This window comes from Balaenoptera acutorostrata, chromosome X (assembly GCF_949987535.1).
Source record: "Balaenoptera acutorostrata chromosome X, mBalAcu1.1, whole genome shotgun sequence".
Lineage (NCBI taxonomy): Eukaryota > Metazoa > Chordata > Mammalia > Artiodactyla > Balaenopteridae > Balaenoptera > Balaenoptera acutorostrata.
The window spans coordinates 20,424,880-20,444,151 of NC_080085.1; the positions used below are offsets into that span (position 1 = coordinate 20,424,880).

Below are 19,272 nucleotides of genomic sequence, written 5' to 3' on the forward strand. Positions count from 1 at the left end.
AGGATGTCTAGCCCAGCGCAAGGGCGGGAGCACACGACACCAGTCACGGGCGACGCCGCTCTGCAGAGTTAGGCTAAGCTCCCAGCCTTGGCCCGCCCCAGGGCGCATGCGCAAACGCCTGCGGGAGCTGAGCAGGCGGGGCAGACGCCCACGTGGCGGGGCGGGGTGGGGGGGAGCCCGGGAAGCGAGGGACAGGGGGAGTGGGGAGGAGGCGGGGGAGGGAGGAGGCGGGGCAGCTCTCGCGAGGCCGCGCTTCGGCTCCCGCGGGCGTCGGGCGCGCGGTTGTAACTGCCAGGAGGTGGGAGAAGTAGCTCTCGAGCCAAGGGACGTGCGACTACCCTTGCGTGGTCATGGAGGCGCCGCGGCCGCCGCTACCCGCGACGACTTCGGCCCCTGGCCGGAGCCGAAAGCTACTGCTGCTGCTGCTGCTGCTGTTCCTGCTGCCGGCCGAAGCTCTGTGGGGCTTGGAGGCGGAGGAGAGGCCCCGAACCCGCGAAGAGGAGTGCCACTTCTACGCGGGTGGACAAGTGTACCCGGGGGAGGCGTCCCGGGTTTCGGTCGCCGACCACTCCCTGCACCTCAGCAAAGCCAAGAGTAGGTGGTGCCCCGCCAAGGCGGGGTGACCGGTGGCAGAGGGAGGCGGGAGATGGGGAGGATCAGGAGACACATGTACCCTGGTTACGGTGGCTACCCGGGGGCCTGGCTTGGGCGGCACCCCCTGGGCTGCCTCCGGTCCCGGGGAGAGCCTGGCTCTCTCCTTGGGGGGTGGGGGGGGATGGAAGGGGGTGCCAGGTGTGAAGAAAGGGATGGGTTCCACTAATCAGATTTTGGAAGAAGTAGTGGTTACCCCAGAAGCCACAGATGAGGGAAAGAGGGTGGCCCTGGTCCTGGGCTTGCAGGCAACGAGGATGTTGTGCAAACTGAAACACTTCCTCAAACATCGCAAAGAGCCTGCAGCACATCGCGTCTGTTCTGCGATTTCGGGGAAGAATGCATTGATAAGTTGAATAATGATTCACAGAAAGTTTGATTAAACAGAAAAGTGGCTAAACAAAATGCTCAAGAGGGCAAACGTTTCATTTTTCTTTTTTCTTTGATTGTTGTTGCATCTTAGAAAGAAGATTATTAAAAGCCACCTTCCCAAAGACCTGTGTAGTTAATGGGTATCCTTTGTGTTTCTCAAATGAGGAACTTGTTACAGGGTGTACTTTGGAGGCTCTTTGTAGGGAAATGGGAAAAGGGAGGTTAGAAGTAATGCATTTGGGTTGATGATAAACCTCGTGGCAAATTTGTGTCCTGCCAATTTGGCTTTTGATTATTTGCATTTCTGTCCAGTGTACACAACTAATGGCCACTTTCAGGAAGGACACGTCAGACTAAGTAGATACTGAGAAAGTTGTGGCCTGCTGCATCTGGATGTTAAGATTAGCCCAAAAAAAGTGGCTAGGGGCTAAAGGATAAAGACTGTCCCTTACTCGCTTTTAAGTAACTTGCTTTTCCTACTGACCATTTGGCTTTTGTGGTACAGTTACAGAATGCTCCTTGCCCAGGTTCAGTGAAAAAAAGTAGTGCTTCACAATTATGAATCCCCAGTGTTAAATTGGATGTTGTTATGCCTTAGGATGGAGTGGGAGTGATAAATGAGAAAAACCCTTTCGCCTCCTTAAACATCTGCAGTTCTTTCCTACTGAAAGTTATCTTTAGATTTTTGTTTTTAAAAAAGCTAGTGTTGCACTTTTAAAATCGTATTTCCAAGTCCCATTGGTTTTACTTGCCTGGGAAGATATTTTGAAATATGTCAGCCAGTTAAGTGTTTATTGGCATTACCTATATTTTCCATAACAAATCCCATCCAAGTCTGCACATGGAAGCAAAAAATAGTAGTAATAATAGATTTTCCTCTACCAGCAAACCTTTTCAAGTTTTAGGTATTTGCTATATTTCTCTCATGTGCAGGCTCATCTAGAATTAAAATTACAAGGACTTTTCATTCATAAAATGGAATATTATGGCACTATTAAGTTCATACTTTCAAATAATTTTTAATAACATGAAAAACTGTTCATGATCTACTGCTTCCTTTTTTAAAAAGTGGGGCACAACGTGATCCAAATTTGTGTGTTTAAAAAAGACTGGAAGGAAAGACATCAAAATGTTAACAGTAGTTAAATTGATGGGGGTTATGGGGAGAGGGGATTTAAATATTCTTCTTTATACTGCTCTGCATTTGCTTTATTAATTATATGATTTATATTCGGGACAATTTTTGTTTGTTTTTTAATACATGCAAGGGGTTGCTTTGGGAATTCCATTTATAGATCTTAGCAAACTGCATTCTTTTTGCTCTATAAACTGATGACAGTTTTGGTTTTTTTTGAACACTGCAGTTCTTAAATCAAGAACCCAAAATTTCCCAAGGAAAAAAAAAAAAGCAAGCAAGCAAGCCATATCCAGGATACGAGGGCCTGCCTTTCCACCACCTTGCCAACATTGTGTTATCATTTAACAAATCTTTACCGATTTGCTAAGCCAAATAATAACAATAAAGTATTCTATCAGTGTTTAAAAAAGAAAAAGAAAAAAAGAACCCAAAATTGCCAAAATCAAGATTTTCAGAACAGAATTTTTCAGTTTTATTGGTTTTCCCAATATGCTAAAATCATTAAGGACTATCATTGTAACACATTATTTTTTTAAATTATAGTCAATTTATTATAGAAGATTTATTTTATTTAATTTTATTTATTTGGCCACGCCACACCACAGGGCATGTGGGATCTTAGTTCCCTGACTAGGGAGTCTTAACCACTGGACCACCAGGGAAGTCCCTGCAACACATTGTTACAATTATAACCTCACACTTGAGTAGCATTTTAAGTAATGTATATAAAGCATATATAGTTCTGTATCCTTCTGCTATCTAATTCTCCCTCCTGGCCTTTACCAAATCAGATCAAGATATTTCTGGCTCAAGATAAGGAACCATGTGTTATGTATTAACTTCACAGAGAAATTAATCTTAAGTTTGTCTCTATTTTCAGTTACCCAAAATGCTGGATATTATACAAAATACAATAAATGCTGGCTATTAAACCTTACTTTCTAGGAACCTTAGTCAAACTTGGAAGCAAGTATTGACTTTAATGTATGTAATGGTTCTGAAAGTTTAAGTGCTATCTGAATGTGTTAACAGAAGATCAAGGTACATTATTATCAAAGCGTGTTGGCTAGACTTACAGCATGCCCTTACAAGAAAGCAGCATGAACTATTCAATTTCCATTAGGTCACTTGAAACCTGTTCAAGAGGGGTCTCCTCTTTCAAAGCCCTGGAAAATTATCCCATGCTCTGGGATTTTACACTTCTGTCCTGGTATATTTGCAGATTTCCTTTTCCTTGAATGTAGCAGCAGGTCCTCCATGTGTATGTGAGAAATTGGACAAGCATTTAAATTAGTACATCTGGAATACTGCCATTAGAGAACCAAAAGTCTAAATATTTGAAAGTAGGAAGTTGATTAACTTGGAGGGGCTATAGTGAAGTATCCAGTAGGGTTTAGTGAAGGGATGGAATGTAGGGGGTCTGTGAACATGAATAGGAAAAAAATCTTTATTTTCACTAACCTTCCACTGAAATTTGGCATTTCTTTCCATTATGAACATCAGCAACAAACCACCTTAGCTTCAGCAGTACTTGCTTGTACTTGTCTCCAGTAGAGTCACAGATATTTTCATGCCACATTATGGTTGTTGCAAGTATCCTGAAACATCATTTACACTCATCATAATCTTGGGTAGTTACTAGATCACTGCTAGATCTTGCAGTTTTAAAGTGTTAATAAAATGACACAAATCTTAATATTATCACCAGTTTCTTTTTTGATAGTTTTGATAATTGCATTTCAATGTAATTGGTTTCCTTTGCAATTCTAAATATTTTATGCATTCAGTAACACTATTCTGAGAAGTCCATCAGCATCACCAGACTGCTAAAGAGGTCCAAAGATTCTGAAGCCTTGATTTTTAGTGATTTCCTAAAAATGTCCTTCTGTGTTCCCACCAACCTTCTCATTGTTAAAGAACATCATATATTTTTCTTTCTTAGTTTCCAAGCCAGCACCTTATTGGGAAGGAACAGCTGTGATAAATGGAGAATTTAAGGAGCTGAAGTTAACTGATTATCGTGGGAAATACCTGGTTTTTTTCTTCTACCCACTTGATTTGTAAGTAATACATGTACATAGCAGCTAGTAAAACCTCAGTCATTATCAATCATTATTCAACAACATCAAATAGTTAGAAATTATTTTATTTAGCACTTGTTCTTAAAGGGAAAACTGAGATGAGTTTTTTCAAGAAGGTAACATCTTGAATATATTTCAGAATCATAACCCATTGACCCCGGTACTTATATCTACATGATTGTGTTATCATAATGTAGTCATTAGAGGAAAGCCACATTTATATTCATTAAGCTATACTTAGTAAGGCAAGAAAATGGACTGAGAATATTTTAGAAAGCATTTAATAGCAAGACTTATGCCACAAATCTGTTTGTTAACTTGAATGTTTATAAGCCTTTTTCTCTGGTGATGCCGTTTAACTATGGTTTTACTATTTTTATTCTTTGCTACATCTGTTGCTTTTCTGTGACTTGAACATTTTCCTGAAAATACTGGATATGCTTAAGGAATAATACCTATTAATATAAATTATGGTTATGGGGGTAGTTCTCTTTAACTCTGGCAGTGAGCACTTTTGTAGATAGAAAGTTGACTCAAAGTAAATACTCTTGGAACTTTAGTCACATTGAGGATTTAACTTTGAGTGTTTTTCAAATTCCATGAAAGTGAAAAGATACCAAAGAGAGTTATCCCAACTTTTATCTTTTTTGTTTGAATATATTTTTTGGTTACAAAAGTAAATAGAAGATTCTTCTGTCTTTGCCACTGTATATTAAGGTCCTTTTTACATTAGGAGTAATCTAGAACTAAGTAAATATATTTTAAACTTGCAGGGAGGATATACTTAAGCTCATATCTTTAGGTTGTCTCTAGGCCACGGGTCAGCAAAGTTTTTCTGTACAGGGCCAGATAGTAAATATTTTAGTCTCAAAGTGATCTTCATTGCAACTACTCACTTTTGCCTTTGAAGCACAAAACAGACATAGACAATAATGAATGAGTGTTGTGCTCCATTGAAAGTTTATTTACAAAAAATAAGATAGGCTAGATTTGGACTGTGAACTGAAGTTTGCTGACCCCCTACTCTAAATCCAAATAGAATTCTCATAAAAATTTGTACATTGAGGCTAAAACAAATCATGAATCTGCATAATATATAATCTTTTAAATTAGTAAGAACTTGCTTCTTTCTAATCAACTTGTACTATGGCTTGACTAGCTAAAATGTATTATATAACTTAACTTCAAAGAGAAACCAGAAGTAGAAATTTTAATATATATAAAATGATAGGCCTTCTAAATTCATGCTGTAAAGCTGAAAAGCAACACATATATTAAATATATTTGATGCTAAACCTGAATTTTGAAATTAGTATAACATAGACAAATATGCTATTTCTCCAGTGTTGTTTAAAACTCCATAATGAATAAGATATATCTAATTAGAGCATGATGTTAGCAGTGGTCTTCTGGGGCAGGGAGCTGAGAGAGCTTCTTTCTGTTGTTTCTGTGTAATGCCTGCCGGACTGGGCCTGGTTAGAGAGGGAAGAATCCTGGGACATTTGCCACAGTCTGCAAGGAAGAAAGTCGGAATTCTGCCGAGATTCTGCAGAATTTCAGTTTTCTGCCGAAATTTTAAGTTGGGCCAGTATGTCTCTAGGTGGCATTTCTTGGAATAATAGGAAGGAGGGCAGGGGCTGATCATTCCTACCTTTTGGAAAATATTAAAAATACATGTCATAGGCCAGGTTTCCAGGGACATAATCTGGATTAGAATTGTCTGCTTGCATATGGCAGTCCTCCACTCGAACAACTGAAACATTTGAAAAGCCTCTATTGGGCTGTGGTAGGAACTTGTTGTCCTGTAAGTCTGTTTTTCAAACTTTCTTGACGATGACACACGGTAGGAAATACATTTTTCATTGCCGCCCAATACACTTATACATACAAGGTAATACTTAGTCTGTATGCACCGATATAGTCATGCTCCTTAAAATACTGAACAACTTCCATACCAACCCCCTCCCCAAGTTGCCCCTCCCACCTAGTCCCTTTCAGAAACCTCCAGAGAGAGCTAAAGCCAACCTTGAGTTAAGGTGGTTAAATATTTTTAATATCACTCCTGAATAGACACATATATATGCACTTATATATACATGTATATGCTTTATAACTTACCCTTACTGTGTGTGATATATGTGTGATCATATTTTCTATTTCACTTTTTTTAAATGTTGGTTGGAACTCAATAAATTGGCTTAAGGAGTCCCTATCACTGCTTGAAAAATACTACCCTAAGGTAATATTCTCTAAATGTGCCCTTCTGACAACAGGACTGGGAGACGAGGTAGTAAGTAGAAGAGGACCTTATCAAGAAAGGGAGGGGGGTGGGAGAGTATTTCCTCATCTCCAAAATAGAGGTAGATGCATCTAGCTCATAGGGTTGGCATAGGAAGGTTAAAAAAAAATAGTGAAACAATGTAAAATTTGTATTGATCCTTTGAAAGCTATAAAGCACTATATAAAGTATTATTGAATAAAAGCTAATAAAATGGGGGATGCTGCCATAAGGGAGAAGGGAACATTGGTTGACCACTGATCCATTAAGTTATAAAAGTAAAGTTTATCAAGATGTAATTGGGAACTCTATAATATACTTTTTAAATTAAATAAGATTTGATCAAATAACCATTTTTTTAGACTACACCTTGAGAAGCTTCATATATAAAATTGTTCTTAATGTGTGTTTTTATATACTAAAGGTGTTTATAAAAACAAAATCATTTGAAACTAAGTATATGTGTATTTTGAGAATAATTTTTTTTTTTTAACTTTCAGCACTTTTGTGTGTCCAACTGAAATCATCGCCTTTGGTGATAGAATTGAGGAATTCAGATCGATAAACACTGAAGTGGTAGCATGCTCTGTTGATTCACAGTTTACCCATTTGGCGTGGTCAGTATCTTAAACTTAATATTTGTAGGGAAAAGAATGGACATACTCTTAAATTATGGGCAGACAACTCTTAACATGACAGGAATATAGTGGAGCTCCAGTGGCACAATCGGTTAGCGCATGGTACTTGTATGACAGGAATATAGTTATTTATCAGACAGTTCAGGAATAAATTTATCTGAGAGCTGCTAGTTCAATGAAGGTACAGTAAAGATGCTTAAGGATTTTATAGGACATTTCAAATTTTGGGAAAAAAAGTTAAATTCAAAAGATGTAATATCCATAGCAAAAACCACTGAATTGTATGATTACTTTATTATCATAAATTGGGTAACCTTAATCTGGAGAAATAAAATCTAAAATACCATGTCTCTCTGTTACACAGTTGTCTAGTATTAAGTCAAACTCAAAATAGCTTTTATAATTACTTTTTAAGAAGCAATGGTTTTTTAAATTAATGCTTTAAATAATTTTTTAAAATTCATTAAACATGAAAAGATGCTCCGCCTAATTAATTGCAGAGAATTTACAATAAAATGACAAGAGATGCCATTTTTTTCCTCTGTCTGGCCAAGAGTTCAAATATTTAAGAATTTCATCTAATGTTGACAAAGGTGTGAAGAAATGGTACTTACACAAACACAGTTGATTCAGCATTTCTGGAGAGCAGTTAGGCAACATGTTTCAAACATTGAAATGTTCATGTTGATGTGAGTTTTGTTTTATAAATTTATTTATTTATTTTTGGCTGCATTGGGTCTTCGTTGCTGAGCGCAGGCTTTCTCTGGTTGCGGCGAGCGGGGGCTACTCTTCGTTGTGGTGCGCAGGCTTCTCACTGCGGTGGCGTCTCTTGTTGCGGAGCACAGGCTGTAGGCTCGCGGGCTTCAGTAGTTGCAGCACGCAGGCTCAGTAGTTGTGGCTCATGGGCTCTAGAGCTCAGGCTCAGTAGTTGTGGAGCACAGGCTTAGTTGCTCTGTGGCATGTGGGATCTTCCCGGACCAGGGCTCGAACCCATGTCCCCTGCATTGGCAGGTGGATTCTTAGCCACTGAGCCACCAGGGAAGTCCCTAATGTGAGTTTTTAATAGCATCCATAATTTTGTTCACAAAATTTTTGCACAATAAAGATTGTTCAGAATTATTTTGCTTTTAAAATTTAACATTCAATTCATTAAAGTAACAAAGTCAAAACAGGTTTTTCTCCATTTACAATTATGTATATAAATATATATACATATACATGAATATATATTTGTATATATAACTGTAAATGTGTATAAATTATAATTATAAATGTAAATTATACATACACACATATATGTATGTATATATATGTAAGTAAAATTTTAATTGGTTCAGGAGCTACAATTTAAATTTTTTTTTTAAGTATTTGTTTATTTATTTATTTATGGCTGTGTTCGGTCTTCGTTTCTGTGCGAGGGCTTTCTCTAGTTGTGGCAAGCCAGGGCCACTCTTCATCGCGGTGCGCGGGCCTCTCACCATCGCTGCCCCTCTTGTTGCGGAGCACAGGCTCCAGACGCGCAGGCTCAGCAGTTGTGGATCACGGGCCCAGCTGCTCCGCGGCACGTGGGATCTTCCCAGACCAGGGCTCGAACCCGTGTCCCCTGCATTGGCAGGCAAACTCTCAACCACTGCGCCACCAGGGAAGCCCTACAATTTAAATTTAATTTACATTTCCTTAAGTAATTGATTCTCTTAACTATTTTAAGATGCAGTTATATATTTAATATATTTAAGCATCTCAGTTTTCAGACAAATTTTCCCAAGAACTTAAGTAATTCTTGCAAATCTAATAAATAGGTGTGTCTTAAGTCCTTTTAAAATGTTTCTTTACTAGTTATAAACTAAAATTTCAGATTACACATTTTGAATTGGAATCATAAAGTGAATCTGTTATTTTAACATGCCAAATCTTAAACATTATAAATAATTTAGTATACAAATATATACTGATTATTTCTAAATATAAAAATATTAAAACTATGGGTTTAATTTGCTTCATTTCTTTAGTAATTCTAAATCTTTGCAGGATTAAAACACAAATCCACTAAGGAGAAAGTTATGTCATCCCAAATAATTTGGGATTGCTTTCCCAAGGAATTTTGCGGGATACATTCTCAGCTGGATAGGTTTCATATCAACCAGAGATTTCTACTTGGATGTCAGAACTGGGGCTGCAAACATCTGGAGCAACAGTTCCCTGTTTCCTAACGGCTACGTCAGTGTCCTACCATGAGGGCCCCAACCCACATCCCCCAGGTTCAAGTTGCAGAATACTTAAATCTGAAGACTGATGAGTCTGAGATTACAGCTAACTTCCTTGCTGCTTCAAGTGGACTTTGCATTTCTTGTCTCTCAGAATATTAAAATGCCATCCAGTTGTATCCTGCTTATCTCACAAGGCTTTGTCTTGCAATCACAATTCTAAGGTTATGCTTATTACAGTGCATATCCTTTGATCCATAGTTCCACTTCTAGGAATTAATCAGACAAGTATACAAAGTTGAGAATTATCAGGATTTTCCAGCAGTGTTTATAAAGCAAAAAAAATGGAATCAGTTTAAATGACTGTCAGTAGAGATTAGTAACATATATTATGTCTGTACATTAAAAATGTGATGTGTATCTCCATATTTAGTGTTTAAAGGATATGAATATATTGTTAAAGGGAGGGAGAGGCAAGAAAAATAGAATGTATATTAGCCTGTCTTTGTTAGAGAATGTGTGTTGTATGTTTGTGTGCATATGCAAAGAAAGAGTGCTGTTTTAATATATGCCATTTACTTAACCCTGAAAGGTAAATTTTCTGTTACAGGATTAATACCGATCGAAGACAAGGAGGAATTCAGCTGATAAGCATTCCACTTCTTTCAGATTTGAACCATCAGATCTCAAAGGACTATGGCGTATATCTGGAAGACTCGGGCCACACTCTTAGGTACCTTTCAGTGGTTTTACATTATGACAAATATGAATATATTTGTAATCCTCCTTGAAATGGAGTTAGAAGGTACAAGGTTTGATCAAGAAATATTTGCTCTATTTGCAAAAATGTTGTAGATACCATTAAAAATAATTGGTAAGTGCCCAACTTAAGCTATGTGAGTGTCATAGACTGTTAGAACCAGAAGATTATTTAGAGGTATTTGACCAACCCTGTCATTTTACATTAAAAACAGATTCAGAGTTCCATGGACTTAGCCAAAGTTACTATAGTTAATTGCAGAGCCCAGACGTGAACCCAGGTCCCCAAATTGTTTGTCCATTTCTTTCTCCTCTTTTCCAAACTGACTCTAGTAATGGTTTTTCTAAATACAAGTATCATAGTATTTAGCAAACCTGTGTCTTTGGAGAAGGAAAAATTAAGGAAATATTTTACCCAACAACCCTCATTGAGTTACTTGAGTTAATAAATACTGATAGAATTCTTTGAAAAAAGGGCAACTTCAGCTTGAAACAGTTTTAATTTTCTTATATATTGTTGATTTGCTTTGCAGTGCTAAGTTTTTTTAATGTTTTATGTGAAGGTGTCAGTATTTTATAATCCTGTGGGTTTCATATAACAGCTTTATTGAGATATAATTCACATACCATACAACTCACCCATTTAAAGCATACAATTCAGTGGTTTTTAGCATATTCACAGAGTTGTACAACCATCACCACAATCAATTTTAGAACATTTTCATTGCTCCAAAAAGAAATCCCATCCCCATTAGCAGTCACTCCCCATTTCACCCAGTCCCCCTCCCCTAGCCCTACACAACCACTAATCTACTTTATGTCTTTCTAGTTGCCTATTCTGGACATTTCATATAAATGGAATCCTACAGTATCTGCTCTTTTATGACTAGCCTCTTTCACTTAGCATAATGTTTTCAAAAAAGGTTCATCCATATTGTATCATGTGTCACTACCAAGTTCCTTTCTCTTTTTTTTTTTCTTTTTTTTTTTGGTACTTGCCAAGTCTGTAATGGTTTCTGCCTAGAGTTTATTACTAAGTTAACTCCCAAAGAGTAAATATGCCACTAAAAAGATTGAGGCACTTTTAAAATTTAGAATTATTTGAACATTAACCAAGTAAAATTATCTAATATTAGCTATTTTATGTGATTTGAACCAATAGTTTGTTTAATTTTTTACTTTCATCAAAGTAATATATGCACATAGTTTTTAAAAGTCACATTTTCTTAAACAGTCCTCTCCTTACTCCTAGCCCTGCTTCATGGAGGAAGCTACTTTCAGCCCTTTAGCTACTGCTTGCATTATTTGACTCCATATTTCTAAACAGTATCTTATATAATACATCTCCTGGATATATCAATTTTGGTATTATTTTTCATGGTAAATAGGACTTTATCCTTTTTACATCATCCCCAAATTAATTTTCCCAGTATGATGTGTCACAATTTCAGATTAAGTCAATATTCAGTGTTTATATAAATATTGTTCACTGCTAAGCTTTTAAGTGTAGTGTGCTGAAGATAACCTTCCCCTCTGGCAAATTTTTTAATTTTCTTGTAGCTAATAAACTACTTCATTTCTTTCATTCCCTTAGTTGTCTATATATCCATCACTAATTATTCCTAAATTCCACACCTGGATTGTAACCCCTCTAAGTGCTGCATTTTTCCTCTGTCAGTTTTTTTCCTCCATCCTCCTGCTTCCAGTCAGACTGATGGCTCGCTAGGCCTGCTGCATAGCTGTTGTCCTAGCACTTTATGCACCAGCATCCTGGGACTTTCCTTCACCTCTTCTCTATTAGATACCCAAATTTCTGGCTCCCATGCCTGCCTGCCTTCTTTATGTAATCCTTTGTTATGGGGAAGCACATCCTCATAGCTTCCTAATACAAGGTCATTGGAAGGTAAAATGCTTGAGGGCCTTCTGTGTCTGAAAATGTTTTTATTCTGCTCTCATGCTTGATTAATAATGTGGCTGGGTGTAGAATTCTAGATTGAAAGGCATTTTCCTGTGGACATTTGAAAGCATTGCCCTGATACCTTTAGCTTCTGGGGCTGGTATTGAGATGTCTGTTGCCATTTTAATTTCGTGCTTTTTGTAAGAATGACCTGTCTCTGCTCTGTGGAAGAGACATATATACATATTACACCAAGTATGGCAAATGCCTTCGTCTCATAGTCTACCAAAGAAGCAGTTCACAAAATCAGAACAGAAAACAGAAGCTACAATTTGCTACCAAAGAAAAGGCAGATTTGTTTTTGTGTGGTGTGTGTTGGTATGATGTGCCTTACAGAGGCAAGGTCAAAATTTCCCATCAGGGTCACTTACTTCAGAACAGACTTGATCACCTTTGATGAGAATTTTCAACTGTAAAAGTAGTACATGAAAGAATACCCGTATGAGTAGTAATTAACAATTTTGCCTGAGTTTGGCCAAGTTGATCTGGTCTAAGGAGATTGAGCCCTAGTTAGTTCAGACGTTGAGTTGCTCATTCAAAAAAGGTGTTATAGAATGAGCAGGAACACTTCAGTGATGTTTAACATGATTATGGAATAAGATTTCATGTACTAGATATGTAATGCCATGTATTTCTACTAAATATATATATCTCATCATTATTTTAATACTTGTACACAAGCAATTAGCCCTAGTACCCGAGATCCTTTTCTAATCCAAAGTAAGTATTGGGTTGAAATCCATATTGACTGAAATAAATAGATAGTAAAATCCTTTGACAATTTTTATCTCTAGTATACTTTAACTCTTACAGTGCCACCCCTATCTCAATAGCAGGTCTTTTAGGTCGAACTATCTCATTATTCCCCAGACCTTAGTAGTGAATCACATATAGAAAGATTCAGAAGGAAAGGCAACTTCATATTGGTGACTTTGTCTTTTTCCACCACTGAAAAAGGAAATACAAAGACATTCTAAACAGCCAGTGATAAGAAACATGGATCACTCCTTCACCCAAAGGAAGGCTTTGCTAGGTAGTTTAATCATTTCATTTACAGTACAATCCCAAACCTAGTACACGTCAAGATTCAACTGATAATACTACAGTACATTTCATAGACAAAAACAAATTATTAAAGCTACCGTTTAACAGTGATAATCCCCAAATATACAGTAGATAAGTGTGGGTATGGGGGTGTGTGCATGTGCATACCCGTCAAGTAGGTAAGTAGTGTTTTTGGTTCTGTATAACATCCTTCTGTGTGAGCACTACAGGGATTCACGTTAACTAATATTTTTCTTGACTGAGAACAAATGTCCTCACCTTTACCATTCTTATGTTTTACAGAGGTCTCTTCATTATTGATGACAAAGGAATCCTAAGACAGATTACTCTGAATGACCTTCCTGTGGGTAGATCTGTGGATGAGACACTGCGTTTGGTTCAAGCATTCCAGTACACCGACAAACATGGAGAAGGTGCCCTTCCCTTCTAACCATCATAGCCTCTTGATTTTTTAGTTTGAGAGATACTAGCATAATTGGTTTGGTTTCTTATCTTACAAGTAATTTTCATGGTTCCAAAGTCTTCTGATTGTTTTCAGATTATTAGGTCTTTTAAGCAGATCAAATTATAATTTAAAGTGCTTTTAACAAAATATCACTAATATATTCTACTTACTGAATAGGATGGACAAAATATTATTTTCATAGTCCTTTTGGTTAAGCTCAGAGAAGTTTCTGCTACTGTAATTTTTCAAATTATGTTTCTATAAACTTAAAATGCACCGGCCAATCGGGCAGTATCTAGTAACGTAGGTTTTATTTGCATGTTTACATTATTTGATTTAGCTTTTTTTCCTCAAAGTAATTCAGAAATCCTTAAGGTTATTCAGTATCACACTGGTAATCTGTCATTTCATCCTTTCACTTCAAGTTTTTGTAGTAGCCAAATGGAAAAGGTCAGATCATCTTAAAATAGAACACATGTTACATATTCCTTTCAAAAGTGTAACTCAGTGCCTGAGTCAGGGTGCACTCTAAATCAAGGGGAAATCCTACCTTCCAAATAATGTTCAAGTCTCTTTTGACAAACAGTGAACCATGGCATCAGTACAAAATACTGCAGGACATAGCAGATAAGCTTAAGGGAATGTACATTCAAGGAATTTTTGCTGTACCCAGACCTTTCAGTTTACCAGATTCCCAAACTTTACAAAATACTGCAGGACATAGCAGATAAGCTTAAGGGAATGTACATTCAAGGAATTTTTGCTGTACCCAGACCTTTCAGTTTACCAGATTCCCAAACTTTCCAACTGTATTAGAGGAACTCTCAATTTGGTTTCTTCTATTGTAAATGTAACTAAACATAATTGACAAAAGTGAAAATAGATTAGCTGCCTGCTGATAAGCTCCATGACTAAAATTTCTTGCTGCAAGCCAATGAGCTAACAGAAGTCAAGTGTCCTGTAGCAATGTTCTCATTAATATAGGCTCTATTTTCAGTTTCATTTGGAAAAAGAAAACACAAGAGCTGCTAAAGAGAACTGAACTCTGTTTTTAAACTGACTTTTGCCAATTTTTGTTTCTTTCAGTCTGCCCTGCAGGATGGAAACCTGGTAGTGAAACAGTACGTCAAATTGATTTTTCTGTTAAGAGGATGGCTGGGGGAAAAAAAAAAAAAAGCCAACCCTAGGATAATCTTTCCTTGTAATAGAACTGCCTTGATTTTGTAAATGAAGTAAACATTGCTAGGCAGAACTCATAAGACTACAGGCACTCTTTGGAACTAAAGAGCAAACAAACAATGATGAACAACACAATAAATGAAATTAAAAATTCTCTAGAAGGGATCAATAGCAGAATAACTGAGGCAGAAGAACGGATAAGTGACCTGAAAGATAAAATAGTGGAAATAACTACTGCAGAGCAGAAGAAAGAAGAAAGAATGAAAAGAATTGAGGACAGGGCTTCCCTGGTGGCGCAGTGGTTGAGAGTCTGCCTGCCAATGCAGGGGATACGGGTTCGAGCCCTGGTCTGGGAAGATCCCACGTGCCACGGAGCAACTGGGCCCGTGAGCCACAACTGCTGAGCCTGCGCGTCTGGAGCATGTGCTCCACAACAAGAGCGGCCGCGATGGTGAGGGGCCTGCGCACCGCGATGAGGAGTGGCCCCCGCTCGCCGCAACTGGAGAAAGCCCTCGCACAGAAGCGAAGACCCAACACAACCAAAAAATAAATAAATAAATATTTAAAAAAAAAAAAAAAAGAATTGAGGACAGTCTCAGAGACCTTTGGGACAACATTAAACACACCAACGTTTGAATTATAGGGGTCCCAGAAGAAGAAGAGAAGAAGAAAGGGTCTGAGAAAATATTTGAAGAGATTATAGTTGAAAACAATGAGATTAATTAGCAAATCCATCATCTCACAGTTAGCCTTTTTTGTGTGGCGTGAGAAGGCTTAAGATTTACTCTTCTAGCAAATTTCAAGTATACCAACAGTATTAACTATAGTTAACCGTGCTGTGCATCCGCTCCCCAGAACTTATTCATCCTAAGACTGAAGGCTTATACCCTTTGACCAGCGTCTCCCCATTTCCCCCAGCCCCAGCCCCTGGCAACCACCATTCTACTCCGTTTTTATGGGCATTCATTCAACAGACATTCCTTGAGCACCTGCTATATGGCAACTTTTCGAACTTGGATGATAGCCAGATGATACTTACTAGTGAACACCATAGCCAATGTCCCAGCCCTCAGAGTTACGTTCTAATTTTAGTTGTGGCGAATGCTTTTAGAAACAGGTTGATGGGAGTCGGTGGGACAGTGCCTGGGATGGGGATAAAGTGGTCAGGAAAGACTTCTCAGATGATATTTGAGCTGAAACGTGAGTGAAGAAAGGGAGCCAGTCGTGCATGGAGCCGTGCAGAAAGAGTAGCAGGGGCAGAGGCCCTGAGGCTGGAAGCGGCTCAGCGCGGCGGGGGAGCAGAAAGGGCTGGCGCGGGCAGAACGCTGAGCTGTGGGAATGGGAGAGGGCGCCAGTGTCCCAGTGCACAGAGGGTTGGAGTCCCATGAGTTGACTGAGCAATGTGGAGTCCCTCGTGACCACAGGGAGGGCAGCAGGTGGTTTGAGGATAGGGCAAGGGTAGGATGAGGAAAAGGAGATGAAGTATGAACTAGTTCAAGAACTACAGCTGTGAAGGGAAGAAGGAAAGAAAAGAGCTGGAGAGGGGGATGTAGGGTCAGAAAAGGTTTGGTGGTGGCGTTTCTTTGAAGATAGATGAACTTTTCATCTCCATTGCACAGGCCTCCTGATTTGTCTCCCCGACCTCAGTTTCTCTCCTCTCCAACGCATGTCATTCTGCAGACCGGAACCTCTTAGTGGCTCTGCAGTACAAAGTCCTCATGCTGGGGCACAGCCTTCAAGCTTCTGCGTTCTCTCTTTCCACCGCCTCTCCCTGGTCGTCGTCCCATGATTCACGCACGCGCATACACATGCACACATGCTGTGCTCCCACCAAATCACGTGACTCATCTTTCCCCAAACTAAGCCCTACTCTGTCACGCTTTTGTGCCTTTGCTCAGGTCTTTCTTTCTGTAGCCTGGAGTACCTCTCTCCCCTTCCCTAAATTCTCCAAATTCTCCTTTCAAGACCAACTTAAATGCTACTTCCACTCTGAGGCCTTCCCTGATGCCATCTCAGCCTCTGTTGAGTCACAGAGCCTGTGTCCTAGTTTTGTGTGTTGCATCAAAAGCAGTTATGTACACGTACATCGTCCCCACGTGCTTGTACAAGCCTCCAAGGCGGGGACTTCGGTGGTTACCACTGGATCCCCCACTGTACAGCACACTGTTGGCACCCTGTGGTTATGCCATAAGTACTCTTGAATTGAATTGGAATGCGGAGAGATTATATATTGGCAAAGACAAAATACTCCTGGAGTGATGCCTGAAATTAGGTAACATTTATTTTATGCTGAAGAAAATGCATATAGAACTATCATAAGCTGATTACAATAAATTACAAGGTTATATTTTTATATAGTGATAGATGTACTTTACCTGTAACTAGCAAGTAACAGTTAATGTGAGAAATGAGAGGGCTTCCCTGGTGACGCAGTGGTTGAGAATCTGCCTGCCAATGCAGGGGACACGGGTTCGAGCCCTGGTCTGGGAAGATCCCACATGCCACGGAGCAACTAGGCCCATGAGCCACAACTACTGAGCCTGCGCGTCTGGAGCTTGTGCTCCGCAACAAGAGAGGCCGCGATAGTGAGAGACCCGCGCACCGCGATGAAGAGTGGCCCCCGCTTGCCGCAACTAGAGAAAGCCCTTGCACAGAAACGAAGACCCAACACAGCCAAAAATAAATTAAAAAAAAAAAAGAAAAAGAAATGAGAAACCTAGGAGGTTTCTAAGGCTGTAACGCTCTAGGAGGGAACACTTTTTCTTTCAGAGCATTTGTCCATTCACTAAATAGGCACTCATGTTGTTTTTAGAGTACTTCTTTCACTTTGCGGTTTGAGATTAAAAGGTTACAGTTCTGGACCTCCAAGCAATCCATTTGAACCCACTGCCCCCTTTTCAGGTTGTAGCATACCATCACTTCATCAGCAGATGATTTTTAAAATACATTAACATCTGTAGCCATGCTCTCTTAACATGTTTGATTTAATTAGACCATACCTGAAGATGCCATGAAAGCCTGGTGGCAAAGAGAAGAGCTGTAAGTAAATTTGAGGGTGCTTGAGTACAGATGTTAATTTACTAGCAAATTATCTGCCTTCTGGGATAGCTGAGATTAGCAGGACAAATCCAGTTTTTCCTAAATATATATGATATAATTTGGTACACAAAATAATCTTTACCTTTAGTCAAGAGATAAGCAACTAATGTCAGACTACTGTTGATATAGTTTGGCTTTTAAAATGAATAATTTGCTTTTTTTCTTTAACAGATAATTCCAGATCCAGCTGGAAAGCTCAAATATTTTGATAAACCGAACTGAAAAATACTTCCTCAGGTCATGATGCTTGAAACTTCTCAGTAAAGTTCACTGTTTTATTACCACATTGTGTTGCAGTAGTAATTTCTTGAATAATATAAAAATCCATGTCAGGGTCCAAAGATATTTAGTGTTTGGTAGACACTGATGCCAAAAGGTAGGCAGTTATTCTCTATCTTTCCAAAATACAAAAATGTCAGACTGACTCAAACTAGTAACAAGAGTAATAACTAACATTTATGGAGTACATGCCATCTACCAGGCATTGTGTTAGGAGGTTAGGTGCATTATTTCACTTAATTCTCACAGCAACTCTTTGAATTCTTTATTTTACAGATAAGGAAACAGCTAGCTAGCAAAGGTAGACTCAGTCTTTGAACCCAGACAGGCTAATTTCTAGTTTCGGGGCTGTTACCACTCCACTGTGGCTCACCTCTCTGTACCTTTGCGGGTGGCAGGAAAGAATAGGTTGTGAGCACAGTCACCTTCTATAGCATCTGGTAGGGACAGTGGACCCCAGACTCTCTGTATACAACATAAAGCCCCTTGGTTCCTCCTTTTTTCTAAATTTACATTTACAGCTTGTACTAAATTTATAAGTAACAACTTACATGTTTATATTAACAATGGGAGTTCCCTGGTGGCCTGGTGGTTAGGATTCCGGGCTTTCACTGTCGTGGCCCAGGTTCAATCCCTGGTCAGGGAACTAAGATCCTGCAAGCCGCGTGGTGCAGCCAAAAAAAAAAAAATGATATTTAGTTTAGTTTAACATAAGTTGAATCCCTAAGTATATGTAGCCAGCTATTCACAAATGACCACATATAAAGCTGAACTCCAGTGGTACTTTGTCACCCCAGTATGGCAATGGCTTTACTATAATTACTTATATACATGCCATGTAGTTTAAGGGAACTGGGACCCGAGAGCATCTGCCTCGTCCTGTCTTCCATGCTAATCCCCTCTCAACACTCGCAAAAAGCCCCTCGCCCCAGGGGAGGCCGTCCTAGAGTTGGGGATATCCCTGGCCTCCTGGCTGACGCTCTGAGTTCTGTCATAAACGGCAGGGGATTAGTGACAGGCATTCGGACATGGACACGGGAATCCAACTGCCATTTATAACCCTTTGCTATAGCAAAGTATGTTCTAAGTGCTAACTTACAGTCAACATTTTAGAAGCCAACTATTAG

At 39.0% G+C, this 19,272-nt stretch overlaps 1 protein-coding gene across 2 annotated transcripts; it reads left to right on the forward strand.

Moving 5' to 3' along the window:
* The first annotated feature begins 235 nt into the window (after positions 1–235).
* PRDX4 (peroxiredoxin 4) lies at positions 236–18,152 on the forward strand. Of its 2 annotated transcripts, XM_057537822.1 has the most exons (7): positions 240–594; positions 4,104–4,221; positions 7,021–7,137; positions 9,973–10,095; positions 13,426–13,556; positions 14,675–14,709; positions 18,038–18,152. In XM_057537822.1, the coding sequence occupies exons 1-7, from the start codon at positions 351–353 to the stop codon at positions 18,086–18,088; spliced, it is 819 nt and encodes a 272-aa protein (XP_057393805.1). In that variant the 5' UTR covers positions 240–350; the 3' UTR covers positions 18,089–18,152. The 2 variants fall into 2 exon arrangements, with proteins under 2 accessions (XP_057393806.1, XP_057393805.1); XM_057537823.1 differs by lacking the exon at positions 7,021–7,137 and having other exon boundaries at positions 236–594.
* The last annotated feature ends 1,120 nt before the right edge of the window (positions 18,153–19,272 follow it).